At 40.2% G+C, this 15,594-nt stretch overlaps 1 protein-coding gene across 1 annotated transcript in view; it reads left to right on the plus strand.

The window, feature by feature from the left end:
• The first annotated feature begins 2,151 nt into the window (after window positions 1-2,151).
• The window catches only part of DDX60 (DExD/H-box helicase 60), a 103,109-nt gene continuing 89,666 nt past the window's right edge, over window positions 2,152-15,594 (plus strand). The window contains exons 1-3 of the mRNA XM_084759688.1: window positions 2,152-2,647; window positions 14,957-15,023; window positions 15,292-15,481. Coding sequence (XP_084615814.1) covers window positions 14,968-15,023; window positions 15,292-15,481 — 246 coding nt within the window. The 5' untranslated portion in view covers window positions 2,152-2,647; window positions 14,957-14,967. The remainder of the gene's footprint in view (window positions 2,648-14,956; window positions 15,024-15,291; window positions 15,482-15,594) is intronic.

Below are 15,594 nucleotides of genomic sequence, written 5' to 3' on the forward strand. Positions count from 1 at the left end.
AAGATTTAAACCTTTGGAAATCCCCGGGGACATTTTAAATTTTGGATTCTTTCTTGTTTTAATAGTCTGATAGCTTTACCCAGCATGTAAACAAATGGTAGCTCCTGTATTCTAAACAAAGGAATTCCTTCTTCATTGCAGGGAGCAGAGTTGGATGGATCTCAATTATCACTCCAGGATACAATCTTTGTATGGTGTTTTACTGATTTAAGGGACACTCCTTCCATGCTGTGGAAGGGTACATTGTAAAATACCCTCAGCCTGTGTCCTGTGTGGTGTTATCGCCACCTTTTGATTTTAAAGCCCTACCCTGGCCTGTTTTCTTTACCAAGAGCTTTTCCTGAGGTGCTAGCTTACTCTCAGTCAGCCTAATAAGCATGGCAGTTTGTAACTTCAAGTGGGTTATTTCAATTTGATTCCTTGGTTTGTGGTCTTTCTATTATCTTCACAGGTTGTTTCTAAATGATTCCATTTGTAATCAGATTACCAGCCTGGACTCCTGCCTCTGCCATGCTAAGATCCTGGTTATGATTGGTTTTGGCCCACCTGGGACAATCCACTTATATCATGATTCCTTGGTTTAGCCTGTTCTGCATAGTATCTCTTACCACAGTTACCATAACACCAGGGAATTAGGATACTGACTTCTACTGGAGGAAGCAGGAAAGGGCAGCATTCAACTTACCAATATTATTGAATCCAGCCTGCTTTAGAAAAGGTTGGATATTAATTCCAAGTTCTTTTGTTTTCTTTCTCAATATTACCATGGATGACTCTCCACAATTTCCATTGAACAAAAATAAAAAATAAACATATAAATGCTTGACGGACATAAGCAATGCCCTTTCTTCACCATTCCTACCTTTTATTTTTTATTTTTTGAAAGATTGACTTGTCATTCACTGGGGAGCCAGGCTTTTCTCTCGTGGGGTTTTAATCTTATTGGTAAAGACATTTTACAAATACACTAGAAAGGAAGGTCAGTAACTATTTTATTAGATTTTGAGAGAAAAACAACAGGATAAATGAGATGTAAATGTAGCCACGGTGGAGAGAGATGACAAAGAGATGTGTCGTTCTTTTGAGTGAGAATCTGAGGGTTCAGAAGCTGCTTGGGTAAGGACTGTGAGAAGTCCAGATTGAGAGCCAGCGTGCTTAGCATTCGAGTTTGTTTCTAAGTAGACAGAAAGGCCAAAAGAAAAACTTCATGCCATTTGAATTAGAACACAGAAAGGCAGACACTCAAAGATTTATGAGCAACTATATGAGGGTTGGGCTGTGAGAGGTACATTATCTTCTGAAGGGGGTGGTTACTCCCTATCTCAATAGAGTGCTCTTAGCCAAGTCAGCTCTATTGAGAGCTGGTCTTCCAGCCAGGTGACAAACACACACACACACACACACACACACACACACACACACACACAATTTTACTAATCCTTTATTTTCCAATCTTTGAAGTAGGTCAGAGCCTCACATCTCCATCTAAGGTCAGAGGTAGAACTCAGCTCCTGTTATCTCACCCAAAGGGACACAGACTTTTGTGAATGGGCGTCAACGAAGCCCAGGTACTTCTACCTTTTCATGTGGTATTTTAATGTTAAGGGGGCTCTAGTGTGACAAAGGAAAGAAGGGAGAAGTAAGTCAAAAGCTGACCACGAGGGAGGTGTCCATCCTTAATGGCCTTCAAAGCAATGAATGTTTGTTAAGCTTCCACACACATTTATGACTTGAAAATTTATTCTTCCCTGCACTCTGTTGCTCTTTCCTCATGGAATCGAGGTCTGCTCATTCCTTACCTAGCTGACAAAGCAGCTTTTGGTCCCACTGTGGTCAAGATCACACACATACAAGAGTTCCCCACTTTGGAGAATTCCAATACATTTTCATAGTACAAGCTTTCCTAAAATTAAGCAGGGATACTAAGAAAGTGAGCTTTCAAACCCTAATCGCAGGAATCAATAGGAGATATATATATATATATATATATATATATATATATATATATATATATATATGAAAGAAAGGAAGAAAGATGCAGAAAGGAAAAGAAAAAAAGAAAGAAAGACAGAGAAAAGGAAAAAATCATTAAAGCAGAGCTCCATTTTCAGTTTGTTTAGTGGTGCTAATTAGCCAAAAAAGGTCCCAAATGAATCAGTTACTGCTTTAATAATAACAAACTCATGTATTCTCAAATCCCTTCTGACCCCAGCTAAATACCTGTGGGAACAACAGGGACCACACCCAGTGCTCTGCTTCTATAGTCTCTCCGATGTTGCCTTGCTCATATGTTCCCAGATTTCCCTGTCACAATCAATTCCCTTCTGACTTACCTCAAGAATCCAAAAGCCTCCGTTTTCCCTAGCTCTGACTTTTTAGAAGGATGCTAAAAGCCACACTTCCCCAATCAGCCTCTTTGACTGGTGATGAATGGAAATCGAAACTTAAATCTTCAGAGAGGAGAAAGGAAACTGAAAATGTTCTCCAGGCATAAAAGGCAGGCTGGGAGGCTCAGATGCTCCCACTTCCTGGAGCAAGTGGATCTCCTGCATTTCCCTGTGAGACTTCAGTGCATTCTAGGCTCCAGCAGCGCTATTCAGCCTCTCTCTGTGCGCAGCAGGTCGGGGTTCCCAGTCTGGGCTTCACGGTGAGACCAGGGGGAAGGCTTCTGAATCTTCCAGGGGATTGTAGGGTCTGTCTGTCAAGATCAGAGGTGTTCAGAAATGGAGACTGGAGCAGAGCTGAGCAGTCAGGACTAGGAGGTGGTGTTCCAGGGGCCTTGGAGCACAGACCCGCCTACTTCAGGGATCAGCGCTTGGGGAAGGGGCATCAGTGGAAGCAAAAAAGAAAATGTAGGGTGCAGGTTCTTGAGGGCTCTTCTTAAAGGGGGATCCGGGCTAGGGATCAATAAGCAGAGATGTTGGATGTGTGCACAGCCAATACAAGTCGAATATTGGCATTAGCAGTCTAGGTGCAGAATTGGGTGGGGTCCTACTCCAGAACTGGGGAGTAGGATCCTGAATGTGAAAAAGATCCCAGATGAATTCTAGGCACCCTTAAGCTTCAGTGGCTAAGGCAGTTTATGTTTTAGGGCAGCGACCCTCCCCCCTGCCCCCCCCGCCCCCCCCCCGTGTGCCCCTCTTCACCCTACTGAGCTTCGTTTTAGTCTCTCTGTGCAGCCTGGTACTTCCAATAGAGCTCACACTGGCCCTGAACTTGGGAGTAACCCGCCTGCCTCAGTGTCCCTGTTTAGTCATCTAAGATTTAATGTATTCAGGTAGAAGGAACGGGTAGGTGTTGATTTTCTATTTCGGCATAACTACTTAGCACACACTCAGTGGCTTTAAACAAAAATGGATGTATTATTTTACAAATTCTGTTCAGGCAGAAGCTAAATGCCATTGCGGAGCTCAGTGTCGCCGCTTGCCTGAACTCAAGGTGTCTGCCGTGGCTAAGCCAGGCCCTGGGTGCACATTCTGGTGGTCTGAGGTCAGCAGGAGGACTCGAGTTCTCTGTGTTCTTTCAAGCTGTTGGATGAGGGTTCCTCAGAGTCTAATTCTTTGCATTGTCACCCCCAGGTCACCTCTCACAGGTGGCCGTACCTTCCAAGCATATAGATTTTCTATTTAACTAGCATGCTGGTATCCTAATTACCAGAGAGACTGTCCTGTCGAGGGACACCCAACGGAAGTAAGTTCCACAAGGGCAGTGTAGCAGAGTGACAGAGGAATGGTGAGCAGGTTTGACCCACCGGCCATGCATCTCCAGGCACTTGTACAGGAACTCAACTCCAACGTTCTGTTCCAATACCCATGACTTCCTTTCCTTTCCTGCATCTCCTCACCTCTCCCTCCCCATATTCGTCCTCTTCTTATTTTATTAAAGAGTTCTTCAAGCATAATGAAACTATAATTCTGCCAATACTGAGTTCCAGATGATATGCCTTTTTAATTTCTTCCACCCCATTATAATTTATAGGACCCGAGTTGCATGTGTAGTGTCCTGTAGTCACTGCTACTTCTTGCTGTGTCATTAATATGTCTACATCCCTACATTTGCTGTAAATAAGTTACTATTGCTAGAGTTGGAATTTGACTTTGTGGCTGAGAGGGCAGGTAGGATACTTCCATCAGTCTAGGTGTAGACGTTTGCTTCTATAGTCGATCCACTGTCCTCAAGATCTGTTCTCACCCTGGGAGTTGTGAAATGCTGATAAGAAACTAGTTCTTACCTGTTCATGAAGTAGATTGTCTCTAGGGAAGAAACTGTCCTTTATGGTGTTTAGCAACTCATTGTGGGATCCTTTTCTAACAATGCACATTACTTCCCAGCTACATTCTTAACCAATTTTATTCCTCTCCATTTTGGTTTTTTACTCTGTCATTTGTTTTCTTAGCATTTTCTCTACATTTCATCTCTTTGTTCTTCACTTCTTTCTTCTAAGAAATTTTCATGTTTAAATCCCCAGACTGCTAACTCTGACAGGGAGAGGGACATTTTTATGTTTTATTTAGTGGAGATGCTTTTGCATTTCATATTGCAGAAGAGAACCCATACACACATGTTATTAACAACTTGCCACACACATATTACTACTAATGGCTTGCTTGGTATGACTCAATGGTCCAGCCCAGGTGGTGCCTAAAGGATATCAGGGTTGATACTGGTAGGTACTAGCTGGACTCAGTGTTCCAGGAGGGTCTGTATCAGGAAGTCAAGAGTCAGCATTCTGGGATGACTGTGTGCTTTGGCCTTTGGTCTGTCTCTGTGAGTCTTGCTGGCTGGGGATAAGACGTAGAGCGCTTTGTCTATACGGTGATAAGCAGCTGCTTTGTCATATCATCAGCTTAGAACGGAACACCCTAAATATAAACTGCAGAGACATACACATTTTCATACCCAGGAATTCCACAGAAGCACAAAACCAGAACACAAAAAATATACATATGCTAAGGACCTGTACAATTGGAAAAAATGCTTTGACTCAACATTACAAGACAAAGAACTTCCAAAGATGCCTCAAGTGTGTGTTGGCCATCTACTATTGGGCATGAGGTTACCTATTCCTAAAAGTGGATTGTTTCTCCAGTGAGGCTGCTTTGGAGAAAACTAGTTTTTCATTTGCAAGCGACTACCTATTAGGGGTAGCTTCTAGGTTAAGAATGGGAGCATGTGTTCCCTTCTTTCAGCTCTAGGACCCTCTCTGGTACAGACTCATATAGGCCCTTGTGCATACTGCCCATGTCTCTGAATTCATATATTCACCAGCCCTGTTGTGTCTAGAAGGTCTTGGTTCCTTGGTGTCTTCCATTGTCTCTTGATTTTATATTCACACCAGTTCCTCTTGGTTTGATGGAGACAATCCACTTGGGGTGGCTAAGTGTTACGAGGTCTCTCACTCTTTGCATACTCTCTGGCTGTGGTCTCTGTATTGGTTCTCATCTGATGCAAGGGGAAGCTTCACCGATGATGGCTAAGCAAGGCACAGAACTATGAGTATAGCAGACTGTTGTTAGGCATCATCCCATTGCTACATGCTGTTGGCAGAACAGTAGGATATGATGTTTCTTGGGTTCCTGGTCTGTCTAGCCTCCCTTTCTTGGCCACTCAAGCAGCACTGGGTGTGGATTATATCTCATGGAGTGGGACTTCCTTAGACTGGATAATGTTTGGTTACCCCCCACAAGCTTTGTGCCACTATTGGACTATTATATGTTGCAGGTCTATGATTCTTGTAGATCGAAGGGTTAGTAACTATTTGGCATTCATTTTTCTCCTTTGGTAGCTTTCAGAGTACCTTACAGTACTATGAATAGCCTGGGTCATTTGGGTGTTATCATTGGGACCCATTTGGCTAAGAACTAGATGTAAGCCATTAGACGTAACATATTCCTGGTACTGGAAGCTTCATTTGGAAACAGGAGGTGTCAACATGGGACTCTATCTCCCCCCACTTAGTGGGCAAATGTATTTAGAGTGCCTTCATATATATATATATATATATATATATATATATATATATATATATATATATATATATATATGATTTGAAGGTTCTACTTTATTAGCTTTACATATGGTCCCTTCAAATGTTTCTTAGTTTTAGTTGTCCCTCCCAAATTCCTCTTTGTTGCCTCACTCCATCTCAGACATTACCTCATGCATCCACCCATAGCTATCTATTCTATTTCCTTCTCCTAGGCCAAGGCAACCTTCACCCTAGTCACTGACTCTGTACTTAACCTCTGTGGTTATATAGCTGGTAGCTTGCTTACCAATTATTTAATAGTGAGCATCCACCTACAATGAATACACACATTTTTCTTTCTGAGTCTGAGTTAATTCACTCAGGATGATTTTTTTCAAAAAATGTCTGAGAAATAATTCATTGTCTAAGTGTATCACTTTTTAAAACAAATATATTTTGTTAATTTATTCATATTACATCTCAATTGTTACCCCATTCATTGTATCCTCCCATTCCTCCCTCTCTCCCTTTTCCCCTTACTCCCCTCACCTATGTCTGACTGAAGGGGACCTCTTCCCCCTGTATATGCTCATAGGGTATCAAGTCTCTTCTTGGTAGCCTGCTATCCTTCCTCTGAGTGCCACCAGGCCTCCTCATCCAGGGGACGTGGTCAAATATAGGGCACCAGAGTACATGTGAAAGTCAGACCCCACTCTCCACTCAACTGTGAAGAATGTTCTGTCCATTGGGTAGATCTGTAGGGGTTTGAAGTTTACTGCATGTATTATCTTTGGCTGGTGCTATAGTTTGAGCAGAACCCCTGGGACCAGATCCACCTGTCATAATGTTCTTCTTGTAGGTTTCTAGAACCCTCTGGATCCTTCTATTCTCTATTCTCCCTTGCTTCTCTCACCTAGAGTCCCAGTGGGCTATCCTCCCCTCTGTCCCACTTTCCTGATAAGTAAAGACATTCATGGGGCATGCCCCTTGGGCTAGTGTCCAGATATAAGTGAATATTTACCATTTGACTCTTTCAGCTTCTGGGTTAAGTCACTCATTATGATCATTTCTAGTTCAATCCAATTGTACACAAATTTTGGGAATTCCTTGTTTTTAATACCTGAGTAGTATTCCATAGTATAAATGTACCACAGTTCCTTTATCCATTCTTCTACTGAGGACACTTAGACTGTTTCCATGTTCTAACTATTATGAATAAGGCTGCTATGAACATGGTTGAGCATATGTCCTTGCTGTGTGCTGGAGCATCTTCTGGGTATATTCCAAGGAGTGGAATAGCTGGGTCTTGAGGAAGCCTTATTTCCAGTTTTCTGAGATAGCGCCAGATAGATTTCCAAAGTGGCTGTACTAGTTTGCATTCCCACAAGCTATGAAGGAGTGTTCCTCTCTCTCCACATCCTTGCCAGCATGTGGTGTCACTTGAATTTTTGATCTTAGCCATTTTGTTGGGTATAAGATGGAATCTCAGAGTTGTTTTGATTTGCATTTCCCTGATGACTAAGAAGGCTGAGCATTTCTTTAAGTGTTTCTCAGACATTCAATATTCCTCTGTTAAGAATTTTCTGTTTTGTTCTGAGCCCCATTTCTCAATTGGGTTATTTGGTTTGGTGGTGGTTAATTTCTTGAGTTCTTTATATATTTTGGATATTAGACCTTTGTCAGATGTAGAGTTGGTGAATATCTTTTTCCTGTTTGTAGGTTGTCACTTCATACTGTTGACAGTGTCTCCTGCCTTACAGAAGCTTCTCAGCCTCATGATGTCCCATTTATTAATTGTTGACCTTAAGGCCTGGGCTGTTGGAGATCTGTTCAGGAAGTTGTCTCCTGTGCCAATGTGTTCCAGGCTCTTCCCCACTTTTTCTTCTAACTTACTTAGTGTCTCTGATTTTATGTTGAGATCTTTGATCCACTAGGATTTGAGTTATGTGCATAGTGACAAATATGGGTCCAATTGCATTTTTTTTACACATAGGCATCCAGTTAGACCAGTACCATTTGCTGAAGATGCTATCTTTTTTTTTCCATTGAGTAGATTTTGCTTCTTGGTAAATAATCAAGTGACCATATGTGTGGATTCATATCTGGGTCTTCGATTCGATTCCACTGATCAACTAGCCTATTCCTGTGCCAGTACCATGCTGTATTAATTACTGTTGCTTTATAGTACAGCTTGAGATCACGTTTTGAGATTGCTCCAGAGGATCTTTTATTGTACAAGATTGTTTTAACTATCCTGTTTTTTTTTCCATATGAAGTTCAGAAGTGAACTTTCAATGTCTTTAAAAGTTCTGTAGGTAATTTTATAGGGATTGCATTGAATCTGTAAATTGTTTTTGGTAAGATGACCATTTTTACTATGTTAATTCTCCTGATCCATGAGCAAGGAACATTATTCCATCTTCTCATGTTATCTTCAATCACTTTCTTCAGAGTTTTGAAATTTTTTTCAAACAAGTCCTTCACTTGCTTAGTTAGAATAACTTCTAAATATTTTATATTGCTTGTGGTTAATGTGAAGGGTGTATTTTACCTAATTTCTCCCTCTGCATGATTGTCATTTATATATAGGAAGGCTACTGGCTTTTTTTAAATTTAATTTTGTATCCAGGCAATTTGCTGAAGATTTTTATCAGCTGTAGGAGTTCTCTGGTGGAATTTTGGGGGTCATTTATGTACACTATCATATCATCTGTGAATAGGGATAATTTGACTTCCTCCTTTCCCATTTGGTTCCCCTTGATCTCGTTTTGTTGTCTTATTGCTCTGGCTAGAACTTTGAGTACTATATTTAAGAGACATGGAGAGAGTGGGCAGCCTTGCCTTGTTCCTGATTTTAGAGGAATTTCCTTAAGTATCTCACCATTTAATTTGATTTTGGCTATTGGCTTGCTGTATATAGCCTTTATTACGTTGATGTATGTGCCTTGTATTTCTGGTCTCTCCAAAACTTTAAACATGAATGGGTGTTGGATATTGTCAAATGCTTTCTCTGCATCTAAGGAGATGATCATATGGTTTTTTATTTTCAGTTTGTTTATATGGTGTATTACATTGATGGATTTCCGTATATTAAACCATCCATGCATGCCTGGAATGAAGTCTACCTGGTCATGACGAATGATATATTTGATGTGTTCTTGTATTCATTTTGCAAGTATTTTATTGCGTATTTTGGCATCAATGTTCATAAGAGAAATTGGTCTGAAATTCTCTTTCTTTGTTGGGTCTTTGTGAGGTTTAGGTATCAATGTGACTATGGCCTCATAGAAGGAATTATGCAATGTTCCATCCATTTCTATCTTTTGGAGTAGCTTGAAGAGTATCGGTATTAGGGCATCATTGAAGTTCTGGTAGAATTCTGCACTGAAACCATGTGGCCCTGGACTTTTTTTTGGTTGGGAGACTATCAGTGACTGATTCTATTTCTATAGGGGAAATGGGACTATTTAGCTTGTTTATCTGTTCTTCACTCAATTTTGACAAGTGAAATTGATCAAGAAAATCATCCATTTCCCTTAGATTTTCAAATTTTGTGGCATATAAGCTTTCAAAGTAAGATCTTATGATTCTTTGTATTTCTTCAGTGTCTGTTGTTATGTCTCCCTTTTCATTTCTGATTTTGTTGATTTGGACACTGTATCTCTGCCTTTTAGTTAGTGTGGCTAACAGTTTGTCTATCTTGTTGATTTTCTCAAAGAATCAGCTCTTGGTTTTCTTGATTCTTTGGACTGTTTCTTTGTTTCTAATTTATTTATTTCAGCCTTGAGTTTGATTATTTCCCATGTCTACTCTTCTTGGGTGTTTCTGCTTCTTTTTTTTCCTAGGGCTTCCAGTTGTATCGTTAAGATGCTTATATGCAATGTTTCCAATTTCTTTTTAAAGGCACGTAGTACTATGAATTTTCCTCTTAGCACTGCTTTCAATGTATCCCACAAATTTCGGTACGTTGTTCCTTCATTTTCATTGAACTTCAGGAAGTCCTTAATTTCTTTCTTTATTTCTTCCCTGACCCAGGAGTTATTCAGTAGAGAGTTGTTTAGTTTCCATGAATGTGTAGGGTTTTTGTTATTTCTGTTGTTTTTGAAGTGCAGCCTTATAACATGGTGATCTAATAGGATACAAGGGATTTCAATCCTCTTATATCTGTTGAGGTTTGCTTTATGACCTACTATGTGGTCAATTTTGGAGAACGATCCATGGGGTGTAGAGAAGAAGTTATATTCCTTTTTGTTTGGGTGAAAGGTTCTATAGATATCTGTTAGATCCATTTGATTCATGGCATTGGCTAATGATGTTATTTCTTGGCTTAGTTTCTGTTTCAATGACCTATCCTTCAGTGAGAGTGGGGTGTTGAAGTCTCCCACTATTATTGTGTGGGGATTGATGTGTGGTTTAAGCTTTTTTTTTTTTTAGCAGATCTTTTACAAATGTGGATGCCCTTGTATTGGGAGCATAGATGTTCAGAATTGTGATGTCATCTTCGTTAACATTAACTTTGATGAGTATAAAATGTCCTTCCTCATCCCTTTTGATTAATTTTGTTGAAAGTCTATTTTGTCAGATATTAAAATGGGTATGCCTGCTTGCTTCTTGTGACCATTTGTTTGGAATATTTTTCCAGCCTTTTACTCTGAGGTAATTTCTATCTTTATGGGTAAGATGTATTTCTTGAATGCAGAAGAATGTTGGATCTTGTTTATGCATCTTTTCAATTAGTCTGTGTCTTTTTATTGGAGAATTGAGGCCAGTGATGTTGAGAGATATTAATGACCAGTGACTGCTAAAAGTCTTAATTTTGATGTTGGTTCCAGTAGAGCATTTGTGTGGCTATGTTTTCGCAGTGGTGCCATTATCTATTTCCTGTGTAGTTTTGGTTGTAGCTTGTCCCATTGGGGTGGAGTTTTCCTTCTGTAAAGCTTGATTTGTGGGTAGGTACTGTTTGAATTTGTTTTTGTCATTGAATATTTTGTTTTCTCCGTCAATGGTGATTGACAGTTTTGCTGGGTAAAGTAGCTTGGCCTGGCATCTGTGGTCACTTAGGGTTTGCAGGATCTCTGCCCAGGCCCTTCTGTCTTTTATGGTCTCTGTTGAGAAGTCAGGTGTAATTCTGATAGGTTGCCCTAAATGTTATTTGGCCCTTTCCCTTTCAGCTTTTAATATTTTTTCTTTGTTCTGTATATTTTGAGTTTTGATTATTATGTGATGGGTAGTTTTTCTTTTCTGGTCTATTCTATTTGGTGTTCTGTAGGCCTCTTGGATGTTTATAGGCATCTCTTTCTTTAGATTGGGGACATTTTCTTCTATGATTTTGTTGAGAATATTTTTCTTGGCCTTGGAGTTTGGCATCTTCTCTTTCCTCAATGCCTGTTATCCTCAGATTTCTTCTTTTCATGGTGTGCTTGATTTCTTGGATGTTTTTTTGTCAGGATTTTTCCAGATTTAGCATTTTCTTTAATGGTTGCTTCAAGATCTGTGATTGTATCTTCTAGACCTGAGATTCATTCCTCCATCTCTTGGATTCTGTTATAAAGTCTCACCTCTGGGTTGCTTGCCTTCTTCTCTGAGGTCTCACGTACTCGTTGTTCTTCTGTCTGTGTGTTTATTATTGAATCCATTTTCATCTTGAGATCTTTAACTGTTTTATTGATTTCTTTCTTCTGACTATTTGTATATTCCTGAGTTTCTTCCATTGCCTCTTTATAGGCCTTCAGAGCTTGAAGAGTTTTATTGATTTCCTTCATCTGGTTGTTTGTATTTTCCTGAATTTTTTCCAGTGCCTCTCTATAGGCCTCTTTTATGTCTTCCACCTGTTTGGCTGCATCTTGCTGCATTTGATTATGAATTTTATTTGTTTCCTCCATTATAATCCTCATTACCAAGGATTTGAGGTCATTTTCTTGTATTTCCATTGTGTTTGAGTTCTCTGCGTTGTTTTCTTTGGGATTGCTGGGATCTGGAGACACCCTATTGTTTTGGTTTTGTGTGTGTGTGTGTGTGTGTGTGTGTGTGTGTGTGTGTGTGTGTATGATTTTATGGTGCCCTTTAGGCATCTTGCTGTCTCTGTTTTTGTCAGGTAGCTTCTGGAGTTGGGTGGAGGGAGTCTGGGGATTGATTCACCTGTATTCTCACTATTTCCTTAGGCGGAAAGCTCTGTTGCTTCACTGATCTGGATAGCAGGACGCTAGCCCTGTAGTTTGGGTCTCTCATAGCCAGTGGTCCCTAGCTCCCATGTACTGTGGGTCCTGTAATTGTCCTGGGTCTCTGAATGTGCATTTGATGAGGCCAAAGTGTCCACAGCCTTCTGGGTCCCCTTGTAGCACTGAAGCTCTCCAGGGACTGAAGCAGGTCAGGTGCGGGGGGAGGAGAGACTGTAATGACCACTCTACTCCTTGTCTCCCCAAGATTTCTTTAGTTCTGGAGCTCCACTGGTCTGCGGTTCCTGGTAGTGTTTCAGGACCCAGACTGCTTCCAGAGGTCAGGTTAGTGTCATGGGGCCCAAACCACACACATACTGAGTTCAGTTAGCATCTCTGGACCCAAACAGTTCTCTTGATCCAGTCGGGTGTCTGGACCTTAATCCATGCACTTGGTCCAGTTAGCGCTGAGTCCAACCAGGGTCTCAGGCCCAAATCGCACACTGAGCTCACTGAGTTCAGCTCGAGTCTCGAGACCCAAACCACATGCTGAACTCAGCTAGAGTCTCTGGACCCAAATTGCCTGCCAAGGTCAGCTAGGGACTCTGGGCCCAAACCATGCCCCAAGCTCAGTCAGAGGCTCAGGGTTAGCACTGCCCTCTGAGCTAAGCCAGGGACTCTGGGCCCAAACTGCCCACCAAATTCAGCAGAGTCTCAGGGCTGGAACTGTGTGCAAAGCTCAGCTAGAGTCTCTGGACCCTATTGCCCACCAAGATCAGCTAGAGACCCTGGGCCCAAATCGCACTGAGCTCAGATAGGGTCTCAGAGGCCAAACGCGCTTTGAATCCAATTGGGGTCTCAGGGCATGAGCTGTGAGTGCCGAGTTGAGCTTGGGTCACAGGGCCCAAACTGTGTGCCGAGTTCATCTAGGGTCGCGGGGCCCAAATTTTGCACTGAGTCCTTTCTCCACCAGCAATTTCCACCGGTTACCACACCAGTCACCTCTACCAGAGGGTTTCCAGCTGCAAACCTCAGCCGGCACTGATAGTGCTCAGTTTCAAGAAAATCCTCACTCCTCCCATGGGCAGGGGTATGCAGATTTTCTGTATTTTGTCCTTTCGAACTGTGAAGTACTCCTCCTGTAGTGGATTGGGGATCTTGGTGTTCCTGGGTCAGAATTCCATGATATTCCCTGAATCGTTTACTGGAGCTTTTAAACGTGGTCCATGCTGCTCGCTCCCATCTTGGATCTCCCCTATAGGGTTATTTTCAATGGGAGTTAATTATAAGTTATTATTGGTCTTATTTAGAGAGAAAACAAAGGTTGGACTCAGGGATGTCTGTTTTTTCCTTTATCTTTCATTCTTAGGTTTAGAGATAGGAGTTGAAAAGAAAGAAGTGGGAACACAGAAATCTATAGGGAAGATAAAACAAAAAATATATTAGTGAATCTACTCCTCAACTTAATGCCTTAATTGTTACTCACAAGGTTATTTTTAATTCACGGGTGTAGAGTTTAGTACAAAGATGCAAAATAAGTTTAATTTTGAATACAATGGTATAGAATTCAAGTATACGATTATTATTTACACACATTATATATTTCTATTCTAATATTTGATATTCTACCATGTAACTCAAGTATAATACAAGGTTTACTGCCAATACTTTGAAAGTGCTATTGCAGGATGTTTAGGATAAATAAGTTATACAAGTTATTTGTTAGTTGATAAAATCATGGTCATATAATTACTAGTCCGTTTTTGTCACAAGAATATACATGCTAGGTGCAACAGATAGATATGATTCTATAGAAAGATAAGGAAAATAGTTAGCTTCCAAAACCTGAGACATACAGAATATGGCATTTTAATTTTTTTTATTATTTTAAAGATTAATTGACAATGAGACAGGTTAACTCCTGGCAACACCCAGCCTACCTCAAAGAGGATGATAAACATCAAAGAACCTCCTTATGGAGATGGTTTCAAGTGCATCATGCTGTAGTAAACTTTTCAAAACGTAAAGCCATCAATCCTTCTAATCCCTAGTAGCTAACTCTAACACATGCTCCAAAGATCTGCATGTCTATGTGCTTCTCAAGCCCTCTCTCGAACATCAAACACTTTCTCCACTCCCCATTCCAATCTCCTGGCTTCTTACAGGTACCTGGTTCCACCTTCATTCCTGCATATCACAGGCTTTTATGTATATAACATGTAATGTTCTCCTCTTCTCTGTCTGGACCACTACTTTCCTTAGTTTTGTTTAATTTTTATTGAATCTTTTAGGATTCTTCTTGGGCATTGCTTCTTTAGGGAAATGTCTCATAATTTTGACTTGGCCACATTTGTGATTTTTCCATTTTATATACAGTTATACGATCAATGGTTATTTTTTTGATTTTTGTTCCTTGAGAAACACACACACACACACACACACACACACACACACACACACAGTGCTCATTCTTGTAATCCTGCCACCTAATTCTTTGTTAGAAATATAGTCAATCAGGACACTTCAATTGGTAGCAAAGTTGATCACTTTTTCTCTTTCTTTGCAGATAATCCATTTCATTAACAACGACTACTTAAAGGCAACAGAGTAAAGGATATTTGTATTTTTAAATATTTCCCAGTTCAGGTTGGAGGCACAAAAAAGCAGCAAGAATGGGTCATTTTAAATTCAAAATAGCGTTTATAACATTATAAAATATATACTTCATAGTTTAGTTAAAACAACTGCATTACTGTTTCTTATTTCTCAACTAATGAGCATGAGCTCTCTTAAAAAGACGGACTAAAAGTATTCATTGTCTTTCCCTTTTTAGAAGAATCCTTCATGGAGTTTTTAAAGAATATGTCACAACTAATCTTGGAAAACATGCCAAAGGCTGAGTGAGTATTTTTGCAATAATCAAGTGTTTTGAAATCATGTGTAGTATTATTCCTTTCTGTAGAGCTACTTGGCCTTATATGATTATAGTAGTCAGCATGGGCATCTGTCTCTATGTTTAGAAAAGTATGTATTCAACATATTTTGTATTCAAATATGTATTCAACAATTTAGGTTATTAATGATGATGAAATAATAACAACGCTCCTGTTTTGGGGTTTTATATCATCCGTATGAATTTTGTTATAATACTTTTTTGTTTTGTTTTAGCTATTCCAGCTTGTTCAATGATTTTGTTGAATCTGAGTTTTTTCTGATTGATGGAGACTCATTACTTGTCACATCTGTGTGTGAGATGTCACTTAAGCCAGGGCAGAGTCTCCACTTCTTCTACCTGGTTGAACACTGCCTCTTGGACATGATTAACAAAGGAGGGCAATTTGCCATCGTTTTCTTCAAGGTAACACAGACCAATTGATCTTTCTCTTCTCTGATGAGTGGAACTGGAATTAAGTTAAATAATTACTCACAAGGTCTCTTGTACCTGAAGCTGGCCTTGGACTTATGATTCTC

The sequence above is a fragment of the Acomys minous genome (assembly GCF_964271855.1).
Source record: "Acomys minous genome assembly, chromosome: 15".
NCBI classification, from domain to species: Eukaryota; Metazoa; Chordata; class Mammalia; order Rodentia; family Muridae; genus Acomys; species Acomys minous.